This window comes from Haliaeetus leucocephalus, unplaced genomic scaffold, assembly GCF_000737465.1.
Source record: "Haliaeetus leucocephalus isolate CR32 unplaced genomic scaffold, Haliaeetus_leucocephalus-4.0 Scaffold451, whole genome shotgun sequence".
Lineage (NCBI taxonomy): Eukaryota > Metazoa > Chordata > Aves > Accipitriformes > Accipitridae > Haliaeetus > Haliaeetus leucocephalus.
In genome coordinates, this window is record NW_010972887.1 from 2358816 (window position 1) to 2382968 (window position 24153).

The 24153-nt window shown below is 37.4% G+C and overlaps 1 protein-coding gene across 1 annotated transcript in view; it reads right to left on the reverse strand.

Moving 5' to 3' along the window:
- NCKAP5 (NCK-associated protein 5) overlaps positions 1–24153 on the reverse strand; it is a 370960-nt gene that overhangs the window by 71606 nt on the left and 275201 nt on the right. The window contains exons 8-9 of the mRNA XM_010575132.1: positions 23540–23578; positions 17333–17452 (exon numbers count right to left, since the gene is read on the reverse strand). Coding sequence (XP_010573434.1) covers positions 17333–17452; positions 23540–23578 — 159 coding nt within the window. The remainder of the gene's footprint in view (positions 1–17332; positions 17453–23539; positions 23579–24153) is intronic.

Here is a 24153-nt window from a genome sequence, read left to right on the forward strand (position 1 = left end):
TCACCTATTCCATCAGAAGTTACCTAGATAAAGAACACACACTATTCAAAGTATGAACTGTGAACTTCTCATACACTAAATACTCTGAAATAAAGAAGAAAGTATAGTCAAGGAAAAAATAATCAAACCTCCGAAGTAGAAATAGATTTTGCCTCTAGACAAATCAGAGTTTGTAATATATATGCTTTTGACATATGGTAATTCTGCTCTCTAAAGAAAGCAGAAAAAGTGGTTGTCAACAGAAAACAGCCAAATGTGAAGCAAAAGTGAAAGCTGCAAAAAGATGCTTCCATTTTATTTAATTCTAATAATCACTAACATAGGAAATGTACTTGCAGTTGTATACTGTGCACATACAGAATTGCCTGATGTTTTATTGTATATAATTCATGTTGTGAAAATAAAATTATAATCATTTTTTCAGCTCTTGGAAGTTACATATTTTATAGAAAATTCAGAATTATGTCCTACTTTCCTACTATTCACTTCCTATAAACAAAACTTCACGGCCATCACTCTTTAACTTCGTAGTAAATGAAAATTATTCTTTCCATTTTCACAGTTTATAATGGCAATAGCAATTGTCATACTGAGCACTTTCCACCAGTTAACCAGTTTGGTTAGGAACATGCCTTCATCTTTCCAGCTGCTTATTGCATGTGAAGAAAGGCAGCTTCCCAGTAGAGTTCTTGTGCGTGGTATATGCCATTCAGGATTCCTTTTTATCACTATATCCCTTAAGGTAATTTCAAGAACATTTCACTGTGGAAATAGCTGTGCTTTCCCCCCTCTAATTCTCTAATAATTTGCTTTGCAATCATCATTTATCCTAACAGTGTGAAGTTACTGCCGACTTTGGCTATTTCTTACAAATATTCTAGACTAACATGAAGTCCAGCTTTCTGGTGGTTCACCTGTAGAATACAGTGTGTCTTTAAGAAGCCTTCCTGTCCTTTTTACCACTTTTCAGCATTGCCTTTACATGAAATAAGGTCTCCTATGCACAATCTTATTTTTGTATTTCTGCCCAGATATAAAGAGTTAAAAATGTGTTTTTTTTTTTTTTTTTTTTTTTTTTTTTGGTGCCAGTTCTGGGAATAAAACATGGCCTTATCTCATAAACTACACAGGAACATCCATATAGGTGTATGTCTCTAGATTTTCACAAGTGTGTTAAAAGAGACCAAGCTCTAAATGATGAGAAAATAAGAAAAGAACTTTTATTCCCGGGGGGGAAGTTTAGCATTTTCAAAGGAAGAAACACTAGGTTCAGATACTAACTTTTGTTGTGCTCAGCATTAGGGTAGTGTTCTGAGTCCATGTTCATATTCACTGGTACTAACACGACAGCTCAACAATTCTTCTGGATTTGTATGTTTTGTTTATAAAGTTTGTTACATGCTTACAGGTTTGACTATATGAGATTATTTTGCAACTAATATTTTCACTTGTGCCTATAGCACCGATGACCAATCAATCTGTGCCTGTGCACTTCCTCAGGCACAGAAATTTTGCATCAAGCAGCCAGGGAAAAGAAAATGGCAAAGTATCAGTGAAGCATAGGAGCAAACAGAGGCTCACCACAGCTCTCTTCTGGCCCTATTCTTTTGCTGCAGAACATCCCCTAGAGAAAGTGAATAAAGCTCTGCAATATGGGCAACAGGAGTTAGTCACAGAAGACATCTAGGAGAACATGCAATATGCAGTCAACTTGTCAAGTAAGTGCCTTCTCCTACTCTTGGGCCATGTTTAACGATGGGATTTAACCCCACAGGATTGGGGCTAAAATTGGAGTGAGAAACTAACAGTCTTTGACCATTTAAAATACTCCTCCCTTACCCAACATAATTATGTGCTCATCACTTTCTAGACCTCTAGAAGCTATTAATACACATCTGTGCAGGCAAGAACATATAACTTCTGATTGTAAAGCGAATGCATCACACTAAGCTATTTTTTCTAGTTCTCTGTTGCTACAGGCACCATTTCCAACAGACCAAGCTGTTAATATAGATACTTGGTAGTTGGCAAAAGAGTGTAACAGGAAACATTATACAGCTCAGTCTGGAACAGGCAAAGCAACTCAGAAGTCTTATACCCCATTGTATTTAGTACGAACATGTTTGTTGTCTTTCATATTTAATACTATGTTCTTTCTTCAGGTCTGTCTGACAGGTTAACTAAAATTAGTTTGCCCTATATGTTGCTGCTACGGTTCTCAACAACTGCATCGCAGGAGCCTTACCACTACAGATGGTTGTATTTATTTTTGGTGGGAGGAGGTTGTTAATACACAATAAGGGAACCCCAGGATAACTCTCACAGTGGTATGAGCAAGGAGCTGGAGACTGTTATTTATTGGTCTTACCTACAGCTGTGTAAAGCACAGGAAACAATCACAAACATGCAGTATTGCTCAGTGGTAATAGGAGGAAGAGTGATACATAAAATGAATATTAAAGGATTAACTGTAAAACACATTTCAGTAAGCTAAATCAGCTCTTAGTAGAAAAAAAGGAAGTTTCCAGCTATTCCAGAAATTTCAAGTCAAGTGGATTTGAATTTTCCATTAATCTCATAAAAATACTTCCACAAAAGTTCTGATTTTATATTTTCCATTTGTTTTTGTTGTTTTTTTCCCTCCTATTAGGCTGACTTTGCTAAAAACCCTAGAAGTCTGGTGATACAGAAGATGCTAGATTTTAAATTCAAACCCAGTATTAATAACAGTTTGTCAGTTTTGCTGGCAAATTCTCCAGGCGAGTTTACTGCAACTTAACTGACAACATCCAAGACAAAGTACAAGGGTATGATATTACAAACATTTGTATGGAAGATTAGGGTGCTAAAACTACATCAGAAAATCCTGTTAACAAGGCAAATCCAGCACAAAAAAGAAAACAAAGGTTCCATTCTCATCTGCTTCATATTTTCTAGGCTTGCTGCTCTCTGTTATTATCGAGCCATCCAGAGATGGCAAAAACCAGTGAACTAGATTCCAAAATAACTCAGAAGGTTGGGAACTTATATCCTAGGGTATAAATTGCGAAGCATTAAGCAGACATTTGATGCATAAACATAAATAACATAATCTTTCTGTATTCTTCAGAGAGTTGGCAACATTAATGTAAGCCTAAAATTACTCCTGTTCCAAATCCCTTAGTTTTATTAATTTTTATAAACTGCTTTAAATAAAAGTTACATTGAAAGACACAAAGTAATCCTCTCTGATCCTAGTTTTCATTTTATAACTCTATCAGTGTTTTCAAGCTCTAGGACTCCAAAGTGTTAGTTCTCATTTTAATAGCACTACAGTAGGAGTCTGTAAATATTGCAGTAATAATAAAATGAGCTAATTTAATTTCTTAGGAAAATGTATGTATAAAGTTCCCTGTGGTTTGTAATTACTGTAAAGTCAACAGTTTACATCAATGATCCAGTAATCAGCTAGTCAGAATGTAAATAATTAATGAAATAAATGTTTTCAATGAGCTTGCTCATGGAAGACTCTTTGGAGTATGGTAAAACAGCGGTTTTGTGAGAAAAGTGTTGTAGAAGACTCGAGCCTCTTATTCAGTAAATATTTGTATTTTGTTTCTTATTTTGTAAATACCTTTCTATTCATCTAATACTAATTAATATGTTAATTCCACTTTGCTAAATGAGTGCCAACATCACATGGGTGCTATGAATTATGGGAACATCAAAGAGCGAAAGGCAGAATCCTGCACATCCTGACACCTTCTCTTGTTACATTGCTCACAGACAAACCCAGTTTTTCTTAACATTTCAGCATGGTCAGAATCAGTCTAGGGAACAACTTTATACTGAACTCCTGTGACAAGGAAGAACTATACCATTAATCATTTATGGCATGCCCTACACATGCTATCTATGCTTTAGCGGTAAAAAGCAGGGCTGCTTTTTATTATTTCACTGTATTTAAGAAATGCTTTAACACGAAAACACAGATGAAAAGTGTTCATGTTTCAGTCTCACATACAATAGGCATTGCATTATCAATCATTACCTGATTAAATGCTACTCACTAATTTCAACACGCTGCTAAATTGCTGATACTATGACAGTCAGTGATATTCATGGTAGCACAACATAATTTTGGTCTTTGTCTTTGTGATTCCTACAGTTTAAAATTCATTTTCACATTCACTTTCTGACTATGCCCCAAAATCATCTAAAGGAATTAGGCAGACCTCAGTACGATCTTGTTATTGACATTTATGTTGATCGATGTTGACTCTTACAGAATTGGAATCTACAGATCAATTCCCTTATTAGATTCGTTCTCAGCACTGCCATGATCATTTTATCACAGAAGCTGCTGCCATCAAATGCTGCTTTATCACTTTATAATGGGATAAGCTGAAGCCTTCCTCTAGCATATAGTTGGAAATGAAAACTGTCTGAGCTCTAAATATTTCTTTCACAGATTTTCAAAAATATCCTTATTAACTGCATATGTCTATTTTAAAAGCTACTTTAAACTCAATTTACCTAAGAAGTAATAATTTTTGCCCACAAGAAAATTCCAGTTCTCAGGGTGGTAAAAATAAAAGGCTAACACTGGAGATTTCCCTGGATCTATTAATCAATTTCTTCCTGCTGAGTCTACAAGTCAGATGATAGAAAATATGAGGCTAAGAATGAAGATAGGACAGAAAAAACAAAATGGTCTCAGGAATGGTAAGTAGTATTATGTCAACACACAAACACACATGTAAACACTTGAAAAGCACACAGAACAAATACATACACAAGGTTTGTTGCAAGTGTTTTACGTGGTTTTGAAAATATGCAGGCCCATGGCATTTTTCTAAGAGTGGTGTTACAGGTCCTGTTGAGAGAGGAGTTCATCACATTAATTTAAATCTCCGATAAAATAAATTAGCTTTTTTATTGCCAGGTTGAACTACGGGGCTATGATTGTTATGTATTGCTACAATCTAAGTCTTAATGGCATTTTAGCCCTGTGGTGGTCAAACAGAAACCATTTCAAACCTTCTAAAGGCTATTAAAACATGTGCAGATGTCTGGAAAATTAATACTATTATCTAACTCTAACCTTTTGCCTGTAGGAGGAAAAGGAGAGAGAAGGCTCAGGGAAGATGTTTTAGATCAATACATGGCAACCGAGGAGGGTAAGCACTGTTTCACATGGAAGTTCATTGGCTGTGAACAGGTGATTCAAGTGAGCAGATTCATCCTTATTTGGATTTCATTGAAATCATTCATTTACTCAGAAAAATAATTTAAGAGAGATGAGCATCATTTTTACAATCCTTCCTCACTGCTGTTTCCCAAGGTCCAGCAAGCTAGACACTGGAGAGGTTCATTCATTTAAATGACAAGAGCACGAATTTGTCAAGGTTATTGTTGAACAAGCCATATTTTCCTTGCCTCAGTATTATGCATTTAAAAGGTTCCTCCATCCCTCCACCCTCTTTTTTCTTTTTTTTTTTAGTGTAATATTGTTGAAATGTCAGTTGGACTGAAAGGAGTTTAAAAGTAGGAGGAAGATTTCAAGAAATACTTTTATCATTAGTTTAAGGCTTTTATATACATATTTTCTCTCCACCTCTAATGCATTGTTTTTGGCTCTGACAGGATAATTTCAAATAAGGCAATGCTTTTTAAGAAGGTTTTCTTGAATACCTGGATACAACGTACTTTATTCTACCCTTTTTCCTCAAAGCACTTACTTGAGGTATGGTTTAGAAAGAGTAAGTGGGCAGATTCCCAGCTGTCAAAAATTACTGGCTCCACTTCTTGTTCTGAAATTAAAAGAATTTCTGCCAGGTCAGGATTTGTCCCATAGACTTCCCAAACTCTTGCTGCTTTTCAGAAATAAAGCTTCTGGAGGGCCACAGGGTGCATGTTTTATGGTGTTCTTGAAAGTCTCAAAACTGACCACAAGATCTCCAAATGGCAGTTCAAGTTCATTGAATCACAGAATCATAGAATGGTTTGGGTTGGAAGGGACCTTAAAGATCATCTAGTTCCAACCCACTGCCATGGGCAGGAACACCTTCCACTAGACCAGGTTGCTCAAAGCCCCATCCAGCCTGGCCTGGAACACTGCCAGGGATGGGGCATCCACAGCCTCTCTGGGCAACCTGTTCCAGTGTCTCACCACCCTCACAGTGGAGAACTTCTGCCTTACATCTAATCTAAATCTACCTTCTTTCCATTTAAAACCATTACGCCTTGTTCTATCACTACACGCCCTTGTAAAAAGTTCTGTAACATTTATTGTGATATACAAAAATCATAGGGCTTGTGTGCAGGACAGAGTACAATCTGTAGACCTGATGATCTGAATAAGCATCTCAAATCCTGGCTTCAGACCTCTGTAATTCCACCGACCTACTCCAGCGCAGTGAGAAAGCGCAGAAGGATCTCACAATCAGCCTGGCCGTGCAAGCCAGGAAATCTTAGTAACGCTGCAACACAGGTGAGGTGGGAGAGCCACTGCTGGTACCAACAAGGAGGGAGCACCGCACTGGACGATATGAGGATACAGACCTGCACTGCCCATGTTCATCTGCACCTTCCTCCTATTGCTGTAGCCAGGAGGAATCCCGGGAAATGGAAAATGAGAAATGTCAGCCATTGCTCCTGGGCCAAACTGTGCTCTTGCAAGGGAAAGTACAGTGCCCGCTAAGCACTATTTAGGACCTGGACCGACCTTGGGAGTGCTAGGCCCTGGCATGCGATGACGTTGAAGAGTCCCCTCTCCCACCCTGCAGCCAGTACCAGAGGCAGCCTGTCCCCAGACTCAGGCCAGCTGTGAGCTTTACCTCTGGCACAGATGGCTGAGAGGTGCAAACTTTCGGCAGCTGTCTGGGCACAGAAGTGGTGCCAACGTTTGATTAGGAACCTGTGCCCTTGTGAATTGACCATTTTTTCACAGTAGATAAAAGCAGGGCTTAGGAGGTATTATAATAGGAATTTCAAAAGGGGTCAGCTCCCAGTTTGGCACCAAACAAGTAGCCAGATTTTTAGAAGAGCTCAGCACAATGTCTGAACACCTGAAAGTCTGGTCCCGTGTGCATGAAGGACCTAAAGACCTAAATTAAAGGTTAATTCCATTTGTTATTCCCCCATGAACTGGTGAAGACTGGTAACAGAGCTGAGAGTACCCATATTTCTAATTATTGTCGAGATCTCCTAAGGACCACTTAGTGGAATAAATTTAAGTGAGTCTCTAAAATACAGCGCTAATCTCTGATTCATGTTCACATTTGCAGTATCTATAATCCATAATAATTGTGCCTAGACCTGTGCCTGTGCCTGTGCCTCTATCTACTGTACAGGAAAAGTAAACAAGGCTTGCTTAGAGAAAAAAAATTGAGTTAATAGTAAGTAATAGGAAACTCAAAAAAAAAAAAAAAAAGATGGAGCATTTCTGCTTTTAAAATATGACTGAATATAAAAATTTAGGATCAAAACACTACAAAATTAAGTAGTTCATCTCTGAAACTGTATACCAGAATGATGAACAAGAGTGGGTGTATATTTGGGATTTTTAAAGCACTAATCTTAATTCAAGATGCCATTACTTTGGCAGTCTGGTTTCCATACTTCTAATGCAGTTAGATGGAGTTTAATTCATAATGTTGAAGATGCCCTTGTAATTCGCACAGGACACAGACAAATCACTGCTCCTCCCTGCACCCAGACATCGGTTAGTGACTAATGAAACACGGCTTGCTCACATCCAGAGGAAGAAATGAGCATGAATGCAATCTAAAAATGCTAAAAATACAGAAAGACTCAAGTATGTCAATATCACACTGTTCAAGATTTAATGACAAAGCTAACTTTTCCTTTTAGCTTGTCCTTATCAAGAGAGATACCAAGCTGGTAATTTAAGAGTTAAGGTACTAATGGACTCTTCAGTTTCACTGAGCACTTACGTGCTGATTTTATCTTGCAATACAGTATTTCACATTCTCAGCGAAGTCAACAGAGATTTAGTCAATAGTGTCATGGCCTTTGGATGAGGATTTGAATCTTACCAGTATCCAAACCATCATTAAAGAAGATAGGTCATTTGGGAAACAAAGGAGAGCATTAGTAAAATTCAATACTAAAAGATGGGGTTGGTTCATAGGTGTTCTATGATTCATTGTGAATAACATTTTATACTAATTACCACCCCTTTCTTCTATGCTCAGTATCCATAAAAGTATACAAAACATACAATGTATATCACAGGAAAATTATTTTTTTCCTAACAGATGGCAACAGAAAATACCTATTGAGTAATCTTATGTGCTAAAAGCCACTTAGCATAATGTTAGTTTGATACATTTGATGGAATATGTAATTTAAAATTACTAGCAAATCACACTGAGCTGATATAATCTAAACAGTTTAAATGTTACTGAGTACTTATTGGCACACCTATTTTTAAGTACAAGAGCCATAATTCCATATTGCTTCATGTCTGCAAAGTGCCACTACACTTAAATAACAGTAACAAAAGCACAGTTATAAAGTAAAATATAAATGAAGTCTTATATGTGTTGAGTGTAGTAACAGATTAATCTTTTATCTATTGTTGTTTCATAGACACACACTTTTGCATAGTTATCCTTCATTCAAGTTTCAAAGTCCTAAGAAAACAAAACCAAACTACATACTTAGTTCCATTAGTGCAATAGGAATAAAATGACACATCTGTAATAATAATGGTTATATTTCTATACTGCTTTAGAATTTCAATAGATTCCCACTTTACCAGAACAAGAAGCAGACCTCTAAATCTTCGAATCATTTAATTTTATGCATTCATTTGGTATTTCGTTTGGGAGTTACAGAGTGTGAAGGATGCACCATGATGAAAAAACAATTATCTAGCACACCTGCTGTTTGTGCATATTGTATTTAAGCAGGGCTTTGCAGTGGCTACTACTTTATTCCACTGTGAAATCCAAAGTGGGGAGGCTTTAGAAGTTGACCTGATGACATGAACTTTCACTTTTATATCTAAGACATGGCTTGTACTTACCGCATCACATACTGTGATAACATTAGAACAAATACATGCTAATTTTTGCTATCAGAATGTCAGTGAGAAAGATTTTTTCCCGTTTAGAAAGGAAACCTGAACAAATGACTCTTGACTTAAATACACCAAATATATATATTAAAAAAAATTGTGAACTTCAAAACCAGAAACATATCAGACAAAAAAATGGATCTGTTGGTCACACAAAACATAAAGGCACGAGTAACTCATAGAGTTTTCACAAAGTTCACAATCTAGAATAAAGGCTGCCTCGAACCAGCCTCTATACTTATACTTGACCATTTATGCAGAGATTTATATGGTAAGTTCCTAATACATCTTGCTAATACATTCAGAAAACACAGCAGGCTGAAATAGCATCCAACAGGTTAAGCATTGTTATAGGTTAAATATAACTGCAAGGAATAAAAAAGCGTTTCTTTTTAATGCTTATTACAAGTTTGAAGCATAGGGCAAATTTGGAAAGGAATATAGCAATACTATTTCGTATTGTGGAACCCCTTCCTTTTTTCTTAAATTTATTCCTGTACTGAACATACACAATAATAGGAAAAACCATGAAAACATTCTTGTACTTAATGAGTCTGCCCAAATACTTGCTTAGGGTTTCAAATGCCATATTGGATTCCTGCCATCATGTGTATCATCACTGATAATAAAAATCTATGTACAAAATAAAGAGAAATCTATGGTTCACCCAGTGTCAGTTGCATATTTTTCTTTGTCTGAAAAATAGGCAGTAAAATCTTACTTTTGTTGTTAAGGCCTGTCACGTCAGTATAGCTCCACCGTTTTCTTGACACGTGCTTACTCTGAAAAACTGTCTTTGCTCTTCAGTATGTATTTCTTCAAAACTTAAAAAAGATTGCTCTCCTCAGTCAAAATCATTCATAAATACTTCACCAAAGATCACTTGTGGCTTTCCTAAAGATTATTTGCTCATTTGATTTACTGTTTTTAGTATAGCTGTAGCAATTTATTATCATTAGGATAATGGAAAAAGCTCATTTTTAGATTTTCTATCTGAAAATTATGTATTTAAAATTGTATTACAAAATGTCATGTTTTTGTAGATATGGACAGCCTTTCAGTGCTTTTCTTTGGAACCTCTCAAGGCTAGTTAAAGTACTTGGACATAGGAAATTCTAGCAGCTGGGGGTAATTTTCTCTTAAAAACATTATCATTCTCAGCAGAACTACATGCCTAGTGAGCTTTAGTTAATATTTTCTTTTTGTTTGAGTGCAAATTGGTTAAGAATTTAGGCGCTGAAATAAGGGACAACAGTCTGACAGGAGGGGAGATCACCAGAACACAAATTACAGATGGAGCAGACCTATCAGGACAGTTGATCTAACTCTCTCATAATAAAATACTGTTCACTGAAACTCTAGCTGTGCTTTGTTTGCTTTAGTTTTAAATGTTGTAAGGGATACTGCCCTATCTCTCCTCTCATACATCATGCCACGGTCTATAACAAAAATTTTTATGATGTTCCTTTATCAGCCTGAATTAAATTTAGATCCAGCAAATCATTTTGGCAAATGTTTTAAGAATGAAAGTTTTATAGTTTCCCTAGTCAGAAAAGAGCATGCCGGGTTTCCCCCGTGTTGCAGACTGGTGTTCTTGAGGGACAAGAAAAGCCGCCTCAGCCACTTCACTCAAGGGATCTCACAAAGCTTCCTGGAGGTCTACACACCACGGCCGTGATTTACATACTGAGAAGCATAAGTCCCTGTGACTAGAGATGGCCTGTAGAGAGCCACTGCCGCGGATGACATCCAACGTTTCTCGGTGCTCTCCCAAACATCTGCTTATCTCGGAGTCTCCTTCCAGAGCTGGCTGGATATCAGATATCCAGCCTAATTCTTTCAGGTATTATGCTGCTGCTGTTCATTCGAAACTAGAAGTCATATGGCTTAGGGAGGTTACATGGAGTTTCTTCGGAGGGGGATGTTTCCTTTCCTCCTCTCATCACTGACTTTGGTCACCCTTTCATCTAACCAGTAGGCTCTCATGAATACTTCATTTCTGTAATGTTTCTTCAGCATATATTTGGAGCTGCAAACAGGGCAAGTAAGAAATATGGTTTAAAATGTATTATTACATGTTGATGATTTAAGCTGCGATGAAATACAGAGATTCGGAGCTTCCTATTTCTGTCTTCTCAGATGTTATTTGTGAGTAAGGACATGACAGAAGTAGAAAGTAGGTACCAGTTTACTGAGATAATACAAGACTGGAAATGACGACATCAGCATCTTCACACGAAGAAATGTTCCTCTATTTGTTCTTGAAAGTCTCAAAAAAATTTGAGTGTTCCTTACTAGATCAGTATCTTGATTCCTGGCACACAGAAGCATTCTTATCATTTCTCACTGCTCCAAGACTGGATGCTTTTTCTTGGGACAGGATCTTCATGACAGTTACTGTGCACCTTTGGTAGCCTTGATCTGGAGAAAGCTCTCCAGCAGGGCTATGGCCTGAAATCTTTTGAGAACTGCAAATGGTGTAAAAACCACCACCTCACTTCTTACTAGGTGCTCTACTGGCAACGTAATTCTTGGATAAAGTTTAATGTACTAGTTTAAACTTAATGTATCTCAAACATGCTTTACATTTATGTGATTACCTTTTCGTCTGCTGATACAGCCCATGAGATTGTCATAACTTTTAAAGCAGTTTTCCGCTGCTGCTGAAACAATTAGCAGATCTTAAAATTTATTTATCTTTCAAGCCACCAGTCCTGATTCCTGAGTAAGTATCACTACAAATACTGCGACACCTGATTTCTATTTGTATGTTTACCAAGAAGAAAAGGACAGAGATCTTTCTGGAGATGGAACTTTTCAGAAGATTTGCAGATTAGAGTACCGTGGCAATCTGATGGATACAAAGGAACAAACGTGAAGTAAGAAAATAAGCAGGTCAACTGCAGGAATTTCAAAATTTCAAATACAATTTGCTCATCTTGGTCTCAAGTCTGCCTGCTTTGAAAAGCCTGGAGGCACAAGGCAGGACTAGTAGCTGGCTTGTGTAAGATGGGAATTATACTGCTGCTCAGCATATAACGATCCAGTTATTTAAATATACTTTGGACTGCTGACAAACTGTTTTCTAACAGTGTGTGATGATCTTTAGCTTTAATTTCAAACTCTCAAATACCTATTTCTGAAATACTTAAATATTTCTTATATCTGATTGCTGTAAAGCAATGTAACTTCACTTTTAACCTTCTGCATTCAGACATCATCATGTCTAATGATGTCTGAACTGGAGGTCAGACTCTGAGGCCAGATATTCCATCTCCTTTTGTCAGGTGTAAGGGCAATTAATTGCCCTCTTTTTCTTCCCATATATAATAATGTTGTTGGTGCAATATAGCCCTTCCTGCTAAGTTGTACAACTGTTTCCATCTAAGTATGTACTGCTACACTCCATCTCATATGTCAGGGCATAGTTGTCAGGTTATTAAAAGACCTAATATCAATGTAGTTATAACAAAGTAGTTATTATTTAAATTGACCTTGTGAGAATTCAGCAGACTGTGCTGTAGCATTTTAGGCAAAATTTTAGACATAAAATTAAACAATGTGGATGGTGCCTGAGTTAAAAATGAAACTAATCTAGCCAGAGAAGCACAAGAAGAAAATAGATGCTTCAAGAGTCCTCTCTGCTTTGTTCTGGGGTTGATAAAGTAGAATTTTTATGATGGAAATAAAATGGCAATGAAAATATAGTTTAGGATCAGGGATATTGTAAATCATATGATTAGAAATATTATTTTATACTTCCCCAACCATGAAAATTTTATTACTTATTTAATCAAATAAATCAACTCAATAAATGTTGCTACTTGCCACTTTTTAACACCTTTCACTGAAGGTTGCCTGCATGTTTTATAAAAAAACTGTGGCAGCAACTTTCTGGGCGAAAAGTGAAAGCAAGACTTTCCATGGAACAATCCATGGGAACAATTCAGCTAATAAACATGTTGAATTTATGTAAACAGAGAGACATAATATAAACAAATTATTGCAATATCTATCAGAAGGCAACCCCGACTCCTGTTATCCTCAGTAACTTTACACAAGTCACCATTGTAAAAGGACGATATGAAATATCAGAATCAGGTTCAATGTCATTAAGTTATATTTTCAGGTATGAGTGGAAAAAGAGGGGTAACTAGAAGAAAAAGATCTGCAAAAAGATCTGTGTCTCAAGACTGAGCAGTCTATACCCAATAAAGTCAAAATAAGTCTGTGAGACGCCATAGCTAAGAATTTGGAAAACATTGCAATTTGGTGATTTTAGTAGTTCAAAGTTTCTCTGAAGAAAACTGCATCGTTTAGAAAAAATAAGGCAAAGACAGAAATATAGTGATATTGACATTTACATTTAAAAATATTTCATAGATGCTATACATGTCTGTAGGCAAAGCAGAAGTGCTAAGTTTCATCTAAGGCTTTTTATTCCTACTCTTGTATCCTCTCTTTGGATTTGTCTTATCCCTTCACCAACCTTCTGTATATCACCTCCACAGATTTCTCTCTTCACTTCCAATCAGTTTTGCCCTACTCAATCTGGAATCTTAGCCTGTCTATTATTCCCAACTATTTCTCACACTTGCAGATGAAATACAAGGCGGCTTACTGAAATGGAGTTTCTGGTTTTCTTTCCCAAACCCCTCCTGCTATGACAGGCAGAATTTAATCTCTTTTTAGCAACCACATTAACTGAGGAAAATGAAGGCTGCTTGGGCAGAAGGTACTCTTCTGTGCTAGGTTTTAACTAAAACTATTGCTCTTCCTCAGATGGTGCTGAGACAGAAACACTTCCAAGATTTTCATCATTTTAAGAAAGCTGCTTCAGAGACAAGGTTGCCCGAATGCAAAATTAAAAAAAAAAAAAAAAAAAAGGTGATCAGGCGCCTCCTTATTTACCTACCCTAGTACTGGCTCTGTAAAACACACACTTCAGCTAGAAAGAATGTCCCCAGAAAGACAGGGTAGCTCTTAAAATTGACTCCAATATCAAAGAGGTGACAAAAAAGCACCTGAGTTATCTTTCTCCTTCTTACAATTTGCATCAGAGAATGCATTACTTAAACGTTTCATGACAGGAGTGACATATCCTGTGTGTCACTTCCTACAAGCAGTAAGCATACCAAAATTTCTAGTAGCAAAGAACTTACATGGCAATATACACAATCACATGCCTCAAGAAAACACACATATTTCTTTTAAAATATTACTAGGCCCTTTGATTTCATAAGTACTTATACTTCTTGTAAATGCAGGGAAGTATAATACTTTTAATAATATTTTTGCAGTGAAGGATTCCTGAAGTAGTCATGAAAACCCTACTACATGAATGTTTTTTTAAATTGGTAGCAATCAGTTTTTCTTTTGAACTGTGTGAGAAGCATGAGGAAAAACAACAGTGCAATCGGTACGGCATATGGACCATTACTCTGCAGTCAAATTCAAAACACTTGTATCAGTCTTTTCATTGAAAAAAATGTGAATAATCTGATTTCTAAGAAGGCACACGAATCATGTATTATTTACTTAATATCAAATATATAAAAAACCTAGAGTAATGGTAAAATGTATTCAATTTTTTTTACTTTTTTTTTAAAGAAATCTATATTTCTGTTGAAATCTGAGATGTCAAGAATGTTTATGGTTTAAAAATAAGCTTACTATTTATAATACAAGAGTCTTCTAATGTCAGTTACAGAATAATTTGATGGTAATATACAAACAAATCACAGAAGTTGATATGCAGAAAAAGTAACTAATGCTATTTATTTTTAGCTTACACTCTCTTCTGCAGCATTTTTCAAAATTTGTAGTTGTACCGAGTGTGAATACTCCTAGGATGAGATCAGCATTAAATAAAATCGAATTGCTTTGTATCAGACAGTACCGGAAAGGTGAAATTAACACCATGTGATCCCCACCCCAGTTAGCAGTATTTGCCCATTCACTTTGATTAGGGTCATGATTCAGCAGGAATGTCCTTAACCACATATTTAGTACTCGTCCGTAGAGTGACAGATTTAAACAAATATTTAGCTACTGCTCTAAATCTGGGATGTATGCATTTCGAGGAAGACCTAATCCAAACTGTGCTTCAATTCTATGCAGGCACACAACAGTATTTGCTTAGTTTCAGTCCTAAGGAAACACCCTTCTTCAGATTTTACATCCCAGACTGCAAGATCACAGACTATACACCATTTATTCAAGTGTGGAGTACAGTTAGCGGATAAATAAACTTCTGGAAACTCACAAATTTACTGTTTTGTTGGGTTTTTTTTGTAAAAAATTACATATGAAGTGTTTTAACAGAAGTTCTTCATTTTCTGATATACACTGTGACTTGTTCTTTGCTTTTTTTTCCCCACAGGGGTTAAAATCTCTTGATACCAAGAGTAGGGACATAACAGCAAATTTTGCTGCTGTCTGGGAGACCTGGACTTTGTGAATGATCTTAATTCTCTTTCTTCCTCAGTCAATAAAGACAAAGCAAGTGAAAGGGCGGGGGGGGGGAGGCGGAATCTATACACATTAGTTCCTGCCAAACTGTGCAGGAACAATGATGTAAAATAGCTTGAATCCCTCAGGAAAACCTGTTAGATCATTTGGTTCTTTCTTCCACTCGATGCAGGTTCATTTCTTTCAACTTCTTTCACAGCCGTGACACAATCCAGTTTCAAGGAACTCAAGTCAAAGCATTGATCCTACTTTTCAGATGCTATCTAACACTTCTATAACACTCCCAGAATAACCTGGTTTTATTGTTGCCACACAAGGAATTGGGAAGAAGAGCCATATCTGCAATAGAGAATGTGCAATGTATGACTTCTGTGCAATCTAACCCAATCCTAACATAGACTTGAGTCAGACACATTGGAAACAGAAAAAAGCAAGCAAGCAAGCAAAAAAACCCAACCAAACCAGGAAGAAGGAGCAGGTGACGTGACTGTCAAAAGCAGAAGTAGTGAGCAATAAAGGTCCATGCTGTGGTGGATGTGTCAAAAACTTTGAACGGATAAAGATCAATCAGTCCTACACAGGAGTCTATGCAGGATGAACAAACAGGAAGGAAAGCAAGGGGCAAGGGAGAAGAAATCAGAAGAGAGAAGGTCCTGACCTAGCAATACCTAAATCAACACAAAGTCAAGAGACAGAACAACACCCTGAGGATAATGCAAGAATCCAGATCCCTCTGATGGTGACCTGGCACCACTCTGCCTGTGCTTTAGAGTTTCACAATAAGTCTAGCTATTTGCCCTCACCATTTGGGATTCCCTTGCCTTTAAGCACCAGTTGGTGAGCAGACCATGTTTCCTCAATAAACAGCCCAAGCTGATGTGAGTTAGCAGCCCTCAGCTGTCGAGCAACCGTGGGAGGGCCAAACTTTACTCTGAGAAACAGATGCACAGCATCAGAGGATTTAAATAAGATACACATTTAATATCACTTACCTAGCTGACATGACCCAAAGTTCTCCTCCAAAATGAATGAATTTTTCTCTAATAAGAAATAAAATATATTGCTAAAACCAGCATTTGCCCTATTGTTAGAAACCTGCAAAGTTTTAGTTAGTCCTCATTTACTGTTCTCCTAGCTCATGGTCAGATTTGTTGGAACTTCTGCAAAGCAATTCTACTTCTACAAAAGGATGACAAAGCGATGGATTAATTCACAATAATGGACTTTGCCAAATGAAAAGGGATACTGAAACATCTCTTATTACTCTAGAATGGCAAAGGAGTGGGAGATGGGTCAATCAGTTTCTCAGCTATATCCTCCCATAAAACACTGGGGAAAAAAAATCACTCTAAGCCTGTGAAGATGTACTTAAGTCCCTGTAACACATATGGCAAAAGTTAAATAAATGGGCTGTCTTCTCACAGGAAATTACACTGTTCACCATCAAGCAGAATGTTAAGGAATCCAAGCTTCTCCCCTGCAGAGGCATAATGAACCCATATCATTCCATTTATCATAGTGAAGAAGCACCTAAAAAAGTAAGTTACTGTGCAGGTGCATTCCTCTCTCCACATCTGCCCATAATATGTAGTCATAGCTCATTGGTGTACATTTTCAGTTTCAATGGTATCACATTATAGATAACGAATATTCTTCTAATATATTACCAACTGTCATTTCCCGCTTACTGACATAACCTTAAAAAGAAGAAAAATATTTTATAATTGTAAGAAATACCAAGCTCACAGCTTCTGTTCTGCAGAGGCTATTTCCCACCTGAAGAAGGAGGTCAGAAGCTGGTTTGACTTTCTGCTGGAAAAGCACACTTAATGTTCGATTCTGTTGTTCCAAATCAAAAACTCTCGTTTTCAGCTTTATACATTCCTCCCTCAGATCCTGCAGCACGAGGGAAAATAGGAAGATTAGAAAGCAGGTAAAAGAAGCACTTAAAAAGCTCTAAGTAATGTCAGATACTAAGAAGAAATACATATACAACTTTTAAAATAGTACAAATCAGAAAAATGTGGTACTTCATTTTCTCTGGTTGTTTGATCATCACAGAATAGCATTAAAAAACTCTTGTAATGAGAAACAGTAGTTACCTGACACATCCTTTTGGAATTTTCTGTTAGTATAAAAAGTGACTTTGCTAGCAATGTGTTTCATTTTGCAGCCAATGCAAGGCAAAAGCAGCAATTAAGATATGAATATTGTAATAAGCATAAGCTAAGGAAAAAGCATAAGCTATACCAAACCAGGAAGAAGTTCAAAGTGGTACTGTGCCTTCAAGGTGCTCTTCTGAAGTCTGATCCCCTCCTTGATTTTTCTGGAATAACCAAGTCAGCATTGCTGGCTGGCATATTGTGAGTGGTCTGTATCTTCCCCACTGTAAGTTGCCACTGTAGAGCTGGCTAGGCCACAGGAAGACGTTTGTGCACCAGACACATGTGGCAATATGATCTTGACTGAATTTCCCACATGAGGTACCAAAAAGCCTTAAAATAGGCCATTAGAAGCAGAGGTGGATTGTACAACCTCTGTATCTTAAGGCATAGGACATTACTGTTGAACCTGAAAGACGCAGGTCTTTTAGTGGAGGCTCAGTCGGGTTCATCATGAACAAGCCATTAATGGCTTTCAGATACAGAAAATATGTATGTATGTATGTATGTATGTATGTATGTATCTTCAGTGCAAGACCTGCTTTTCCTGGCCACTTGAAGGAATACAGGATTCCATCAGAAAGAGGATTTTGGAGAGAGAGCAGAATCTGACACTCAGCCTTTCAGCATAATTTGTGCAGTTATCCATTTTGAGGTGTGAGAGGTTCATAAATCAGTCTCCTAATAAAGATTACATATAAAAATAATAAGCTGCAGCCATATCTAGCTTTATTTAAAAAAAAATTCAATCTCCAAAATACTTTCCCTTATTCATTTAAATTTAGGACAGTTGCTGCCCTGTGGTATTGCCTAGCTGATACTACTTTCCACCATATGAAGGTGAAGAAACAGGCCTCTGGATCCCCATATGTTGTCCTGTCAACATGATGACCTGGCTTTATGAGAAAACAACTCAGAGGAGGAAATTGTAGTCAGATGTAGCTTAAATTCTTGCCTACAGTTGCTTGTCTCTGCTGTAACCAGCACTGAGGTTATAAGAGGTGAACACACAATAAAATAAGCTCATCTTGAGACTTTCAGAAAATTGTAAACATCTTCTTATGCATATACTATGTTTCAAATTTATGATACTACTGGATGAATGCAGTTATTTTCCCTTGATAGTTTCTTAGTATTTGTTTTAGATGGCTGTCAAGTGGCTGTTCAAATAAAATTGCTAGAGCCTTCCAACATGACCCGCAAAAAATCTTGAGTTTGATGTTTTGTAAAGCCCTAAAGCTTTGATTTCTGTCAGTGAGACACCTTACCTCTGGTCTTGCACAAGCCAATCTCTATTAGGAAACTGCAAGCATCAAGACCCATCATTATCTGCCTTTCACAAATAAGCAGAGAATTTAAAACAGAGCCTTAGCTGTTACAACAGTGTTTAATATTTCAACACTACTAAGTGCACTGAAAGGGAAAAATGATTCACAGAAACTAACAATGTAGAAAAAATTTAAATCTTTGCAATGCCTCTGCTCAAAACCTTCCTATCTTACAGTTTCAAAACCGTAAGATTTATGTTTCAAATTTCAGACTTTCTGTAAAAAGTGCAATATAAGATAGGAGATTACCCACCCAGATGCTATAAACTGTGCCAATGGTAATGCCACACATAATCCAGAGGAGAAATGAGGCACATAAAGGTAGCAGTACTCTGGTAAAATAAAGCCTGAGTTTAGAAAGTTAAAGTCCTAAAATTACCAATTAACAGAACTACCAAATGTCTGAAGTGTGTAATTCCTCCCCTGTGGGCAAAATGACCAGCTATTAAGATGGTAATCTCCCGAATATCTAAGGTATTCCTATGGTCTCACTATGGTATTATCCAAGTATCTCTCTATTCTTACTTTTTCTCTTCAGTATGGGACTCACTCTTCTCCAAAATGGGATTCAGTGCCCTCATTAGAGGTTCCAGAGGTAGGTTGCTCTTCCTCTGAAGATGCTTATTCTGTTTTAACACTTAATTCATAACTTTCATAGAGAACCCAGAGTAAAAAAGTACTCTCCTGAATACACTTCTATGGAAGAGGGTAATATGTAAAGAGCAGATACACAGATCACAAAATGATTTCATTAAGTGGTATAACTCAAACTGCTGATCCAGGTCTTGCACGGAAAAAAAAAAAAATCCAGTTCCCAGCACTCCATCATCTCATGTGATATGAGAAGTCTTTGGGTGGAAGGAGAAAGAATGGATGTTTCCTGTAAGTATCAGAGCATACAGGTTTGTCTCAAATAATTTTGTTGTTTTTCTGACTTCTTAAATTTCACAGACGTAAAATTTTTTATTAGCAAATGGTAGAAAATCCATATAATTTTGCTACATAGAATTGTGAAAATTTGCTGTGTGGCTAATTCAGCACAAATCTCAATTTAATATAGTTTCTCCATAGTCACAGTAAAAAAAGCCTCTCATATTAGAGAAATTCTATATGTATTGTAACAAATTATATACTTGAAAAGTGCACATTTAAGACTGTAATTCCATTTCAAGGTTTCAGTGACATTGATAAATCACTCAAGCTTTGCTCACTCAATTTGTGTCACCAGAATCTCTCAGTGGAATCACAGTCTTTCCACATACTGGCGAGTACACAGTGCTTTATTCGTTACATTACAGCATGTACTTAATTTAAACAAAAATTAGTCCTTGAGGGACAATTTCAAATTCACAGCAAAGCCTACGCAGTGTGCATTACTGTACAAAATCACTCGTCTCATTTTCTGAAAGCTCTCAGCTTTTCTTCATGTCTCACTATGCCCCAGAGGTGTGTTATCTCACTGTGGCATGACTGGCTCTGTCTTACTGCTTAGCTGTACGACGGTAGATTTATCTGTTTACTAGTTACTATTTGGATTGCAATATCTACCTATGTGGGACTGGTGTGAGTAGTCCAATTTCCTCTTTATTGTATGCTATTGTGTTCCTGCCTTTTCTTATAAAAGGACTTGTATGAATGGTGTCAGGAGCACTGTAACAGTTAATATTCATTAGCATTTAGAAGAGTACCCTCTTTCCTCTTTCTATGGATATTAAATTAGCTGTTATTACTCAGTAATAGGTAAGCAGCTGTTAAATCCCATCAATACTAAGTAAATCACATAATTAAATGTATTCAAGTCTGTTTTTATTGTATCCATATGAACTCCTTGGTTCCTATGAGTTTGGGAGGATTCATTACTGAGAAAGTATGCAGTCATCAAAACGTCTGACACCTTTGCAAAGGGACTCAGGAAGCTCCTCTCTTCATTTGGGAAACAACCATAAAATTCCCAAACTAGTGATTAATATGTTGAGATTAACCCTTTGGTAAATATTTAATCGCATATGGTTTTATATTACAAAATGTGGATGAGGTTTTTGTGTATATTAATATGAGAAAGTGCCTCCATTTCCATTTAAGCTGTATTGAAACACAGATTTGGGATTTTTTAAAAAATAGCTGAACTTATGTTTCTAAAGGGTGTTACAGCAATAGCTCTGCAGACTGCAGTCTTCTGATGATACACAGACCATATAGCATATGTGTATACAGAGTACAGGAAGAGTAACACAGCACAGACAGCAACAGTGCAAGCTTCCCCATATGTTGTGGTTTGCGCAAATCACCTCCAAGCTACAATACTTCCAATTGCTGTAAGGCAATACCCGTCTTCTAGAGTAAAAGGCTTTGCTGTGCATCAAAAATCCACGGGACTGAACAGTGATACTCTCAACCCTAACCTGTGTAACAGCTGCATGGCTGGTTTGTGACCACAGCTGTTGGGTGAAGAGATTTAGGGAATGTTATTACTTCTGGATTCCTGATGCTAGCTTGGGCCACAGGAATGTGTTATCTATGTAAGGGGCAACCGCAGCCTCCAGAGTCTTTCATCGCCTACCTACAGGTCACCTGGACATCTCTGTCTTCAGGGAAGGATACCCAAGAGCAGACTTAATGGGGTCAGAACATCTCCCTGCACATCTGTTAATTTATCCAGAATGTCATAAAATTGATTCACTAAAAATCTGCCCAGTAAGGAGCTGAGAAGGGTATCCAGCTTTCTCCCTGATGTGCAGATGGCCAAATGCAACCTTCTGCACCTATTTATCATTCACTTTGGTGCAGATGGTTAGGGATGCAGATGTTGGTCTATCCTGCTCTCAGGGAACACTCCACACTTTTAGGAGTTTAGTTGGCAGAGTTCAAGGTCATCTTGTTCACGTCTGAGCTGCACAGCAGCCACCTTGCAGCTACGCCTGCACCCAGGCTCCTGTCTCCTTGATCTTGAGCTGCATCCTGACATCCTGGCTTGGTTTCACTTGGACCTGCCTCCTCCCCAGACTTGCCCAGCGAACACAGGACCGAGGCTGACCCTGATCACTGCCTCCAGGCCTGACCCTGACACTTGGTGTTCAGCATCCTGCCTGCCCTGCTGTCACCCTCGGTCCCTGCTCGCTTCTTTTGCAGGGGGCATTCTGAAGGATGTTCTGCTGTTCTGAATGATGTCCATAACGGAGGCTTTGGAGCCAGTCCTCAAAATCTTTGTTATATTGCATCTAGAAAGCTTTTGGGCGTGTGGCAGAGGTTTTTGGTTATCTTAACTTGGTGTTTCTTGCTGCATTTTAAGAACATTATTTCTTGTCCTGTCATTCAGTGTAGACAAAACAGTTTATATTCTTCTTCACACTATCTGCGCTAAAGATTGTATTTATGTCTCTTTCAGACTTGTCTTTTTAAAGCTAAATGATCCAAAGCATTTTAATAATGCCCCATTCATCAAGTGGTCTAGATCTCACAAAGGATCATTTCATGAATATTGAAGGATTCATAGCTTGTTATTATAGATCTTTGTATTTTGTTTGTCTCCCCCCCTCAACAAAATGACATCATGGAATCATGTTCAACTCAAAGACCACTTTTTTGTAGAATTGTCCTACCAGTTATTCCCTACCCTCTCTGGGCAGCTGATTATTTCTGCTTGTATGTATTACCTTGCTTTGCTCTCTGTTTAATTTCATCTTACTTTTTTTCCAGATCACCTCTTCATTTTAGCAAGCTAATTTTTAATTTTACTCCTCCCACTAGGTTCTATCTGAAACAACCATACTTCATATCCAGCCATTTGGAGTGTGAACAGAAACTTCAGACATGACTTGATCCAGAAGAGACCTTTATAGAAGCCGTAGTGAATCTTTTTATTCTGCCAGGTTTGTAATCACCCTACAAGAATTTTGCCTGCGCAGTACTTCCCTTGCTTACCCAGGAGAATGGAGCAGGAGGACATCAAAAGATTTTTTAAGACAGAAGATATGTTCTCTATTGCTGGTCCCCAGCCCACAAGCAGAGTAGCTGAATCCCCATTCTATACATGGAGCCTTCTCTTTTACTCTGGGAAGCACAGGCCCACACCAGGAAGTCCTTCCTTCCACTGAATGTGAGTAAGCATGCCAGCTATTGACATGCACTGTAATTTATCTGTTTTACATTCCACAGGAATGGACTGTGGGAGTGACATAACTTGTATGGATAAGGAACGGAAAAAACACCATCTGGAGGAAGGATTTTCAGATGCTATTGTCTCAATATAAGTAAACAACACAAATTGGATATGGGTTCTATATGATCAAGCCTTCAAGATGTACAGTCTCACAGATTTTATTCACTTGGATTACAGAAAAACTGACTTTGGGCCTGACATGTGGCAGCCTTGGTAATTCAATGCATGAACGTAATTTAAAAAACGTATAGTACGTAAGAATACATATCTCTCAAATGAACAATGAATATCTGCAAGCTTTAAGTTATACCACAATACCCAAACCACAACTTACCTTTTGAGTAAGTAGAGCCTGAACAACCTGATTAGCTACCTGAAATAAATAAATAAAATGGTTTAAGTATGTTATCATGTATGTTTATGCATAACAATACCTTCTTTTGTGGCTTTACACTCCACTTTCCATCTACAACCACCACCAATTCTAGTATTTTCATCATTTACTAGTATTTTCATCAGGTAATACCAGTAAGAATACATGAAATGCACGTTAACTACTTCTGTGCTAGTCCTCATTATAAACAAATGTGTACTGTATCAATTGCAGTATGACATGATGGACATTTGGTTAACTTCTGTCATCTCTTCTTTGGACTAGATTAAACTTTCACAGTTCTGTAAGTAGCTGGTGTGCATCAGCATGGATTGACTGCCTTCACTAGAGCTGATTTTTACCAGCCGAGGATGGAGTCCTGAATGTTTTCATGAAGTTTAATTGTTTCTTGATTCAATATTGACAAAATGGTACATCCATCATGACAAGCAGAAACCATAAAATGCCATGGAAAATTAAAGTACCTACTGTCATCAGAATGTGGTTGGAAAGCACACCAACATAGCATACCTGACTTGAATGAGATTACACACCATTGATTAGTAGAACTATAC